Source organism: Vicia villosa, unplaced genomic scaffold (assembly GCF_029867415.1).
Source record: "Vicia villosa cultivar HV-30 ecotype Madison, WI unplaced genomic scaffold, Vvil1.0 ctg.003025F_1_1, whole genome shotgun sequence".
In the NCBI taxonomy this organism is placed as follows: domain Eukaryota; kingdom Viridiplantae; phylum Streptophyta; class Magnoliopsida; order Fabales; family Fabaceae; genus Vicia; species Vicia villosa.
This window is the reverse complement of record NW_026706095.1, coordinates 60,686-63,522: the sequence shown is the minus strand read 5'-3', so window position 1 is coordinate 63,522 and position 2,837 is coordinate 60,686. Positions and strand designations below refer to the sequence as shown.

At 33.6% G+C, this 2,837-nt stretch overlaps 1 protein-coding gene across 1 annotated transcript; it reads left to right on the top strand.

Annotated features, from left to right (window-relative positions):
• The first annotated feature begins 1,089 nt into the window (after positions 1–1,089).
• Positions 1,090–2,523, top strand: LOC131640279 (uncharacterized). The gene has a single exon (XM_058910689.1). It carries the CDS (start codon positions 1,090–1,092, stop codon positions 2,521–2,523), a length of 1,434 nt encoding a protein of 477 aa, XP_058766672.1.
• Positions 2,524–2,837: the final 314 nt, after the last annotated feature.

Here is a 2,837-nt window from a genome sequence, read left to right as displayed (position 1 = left end):
ATTCAGTTTTGAGTGTTGTGGTGCATCCTGTTTTTTGTCGTGCTTCTATTGTCTAAGTGTGTCGATTTGCAACTGTTTGTTTAGTCATATTTTAATGAATCGTCTTCGTGTCGTTCGACTGTTTAGCAAGGGGGAGCGGTCAAGATCAGATTCCGGTATTTTTTTTTTGCGTAGAATTGATTTTGTTCTTTTCAGTCCCTCCAACCTGAAATCTAACGGAAACTGCACTGTAGTGTCCCGTTTCAGTCCCTCCAAATTTCCCTACAAAGATAATACTATAATAGTGTATATAATAAGCAGAATAAAAAGGTAAGCACAAAATAACTTAATAGCTGTCTGTTCGTTGCTACCATTTCACACACTTAGCTATTTTCAGTTTTAAAAAAAAAGCTATATATAGCTCGTGTTAGAATAGCAAATCTCACTCTAATAAATAAAACATAATTTATATACAATGCAATAACTTAAACAAAAGATAATGGAGTTTGGATAAACATAAATGCTTCTGCAGAAAACATAAATAAAGTGTTTTGGGTTTTAAATCTATAAGATTGAACCATGTTAATTATTTAAGAAATTATCCAATAGTCTATGGTGGGGGGTAGTGGTTTATCGGAGAAGTTAACATGCATTTTTAGGAGTTCGAATCTTAAAAAAAAACACTGTAGACACATGTGAATCTAAGTTTACGTGCATTGTTAGAACTTTACCTGCATAAGGGTGTATGTCACTGTAATCTAAATTTCATTATTTTCTATCACTTACATTATATGTAGACTTTAATTTCCTACTTCATATTTACATATATTTCAATGAGTGGCTAAATTGAAAGCTAGTCATTAGGTCCATATTTATATGTAGACTTTAATTGCCTACTCATAAAATAAATAAATTATTTGGTTCATTTTTGTCATATAATAAGTGACTTAAATGATTATTATTATTATTATTATTATTATTATTATTATTATTATTATTATTATTATTATTATTATTATTATTATTATTATTATTATTATAATTATTATAATTATTATATCTCGTTAACTTTATTTCTACCGATCGACTTTTATTTTTTCAGAATTAGTTATGGATCGTAGTTGGATCAAAGCTAATCGTTTGAGTGAAGAGTATGAGAGAGGAGTGGAAGAATTAATACAATATGCTTGTAAAAATCTTCCTAATAATAATGGAAAGTTTTATTGTCCTTGTGTTAATTGTTTGAATAGAGAACCATTGCTTTTAATTGATGAAATACGAAATCATCTTATTTGTGATGGCATTTGCCAGAGTTATAACAATTGGATATGGCACGGTGAATCTTCAAACATGCCAAGTGTGTCGGAAAGAGGAGTTGATGTAGATATGGACAATCATTTGGAAGACATGATTCATGATATTGGACAAGAGTCTTTTCAACGTGCTCATGTGTACAATAATTTGTTTCGCGACAATAAAGAGATGTTGTATCCAGGGTGTACTAACTTCACGAGGTTATCTGCAGTGCTAAGATTGTTCAACTTGAAGGCGAGAAATAATTGGACAGATAAAAGTTTTACTGAATTGCTTGAGCTGTTATGTGAAATGCTCCCTGAAGGTAACACGTTGCCGAGTCGAAACTACGATGCAAAGAAGATATTGTGTTTGATGGGTATGGAGTACAAGAAAATACACGCATGCCCTAATGATTCCATATTATACCGAAATGAGTTTGAAGAGTTGAATAAGTGTCCCACGTGTGGGGTATCACGCTACAAAGTGAAGGATGGTGATTCCGATTGTGATGAAAGCACAAAGCGTCCTCCTGCAAAGGTGTTATGGTATCTTCCTATAATTCCAAGGTTCAAAAGATTATTCACCAATGAAAATGATGCAAAGAATCTTAGATGGCATGTTGATAAGAGGGTGTGTGATGGACAACTTCGTCATCCCGCTGATTCTTTGCAATGGAAGAAAATTGATGCTTTGTATCCAGATTTTGGAAACGAGCCAAGAAACCTTAGGCTTGGACTTGCTACAGATGGAATGAATCCATATGGAAACTTAAGTAGTAACCGTACTTCTTGGCATGTTCTCCTGGTTATCTATAATTTATCTCCTTCCATTTGCATGAAGCGAAAATACGTTTTGTTATCTATGATGATTTCGGGCCCAAAACAGCCAGGTAATGACATAGATGTTTATCTAAAACCCTTGATTGAAGACTTGAAAATTCTATGGCAAGGAATTGACGTGTTTGATGGCTATTCCCAAGAGAATTTCAAAATGCGTGCAATGTTATTTTGCACTATCAATGATTTTCCTGCATATGGAAACTTGTCTGGATATAGTGTTAAAGGACATAAAGCATGCCCTATATGTGAAGAAAACACATGCTTCGAACAATTAAAATATGGAAAAAAGACACCTTACCTTGGGCATCGAAAGTTTCTTAAACCTAATCACCCATATCGTAGGTTAAGAAAAGCGTTTAATGCAGACAGGGAGGATGAAATTGCTCCACAAGCCTTAACCGGAGAATAAGTTTATTTACGAGTGAAGGATGTTAATGTCAAATTTTGAAAGAACAAAAAAAAACCACCCAAAAAACTATATGGAAGAAAAGGTCAGTGTTCTTTGATCTTCCTAATTGGTGTACTCTAGATGTTAGACATTGTATTGATGTTATGCATGTGGAGAAAAATGTGTGTGATAGTGTAATCGGAACACTTCTTAACATTCAAGGTAAAATGAAAGATAGTATCAGTGCTCGTCTAGATATGGTTAACATGGGTATTCGACAAAAGTTAGCTCCACAGACAGCGGGTAAGCGAACATATTTGCCTCCAGCTTGTCAT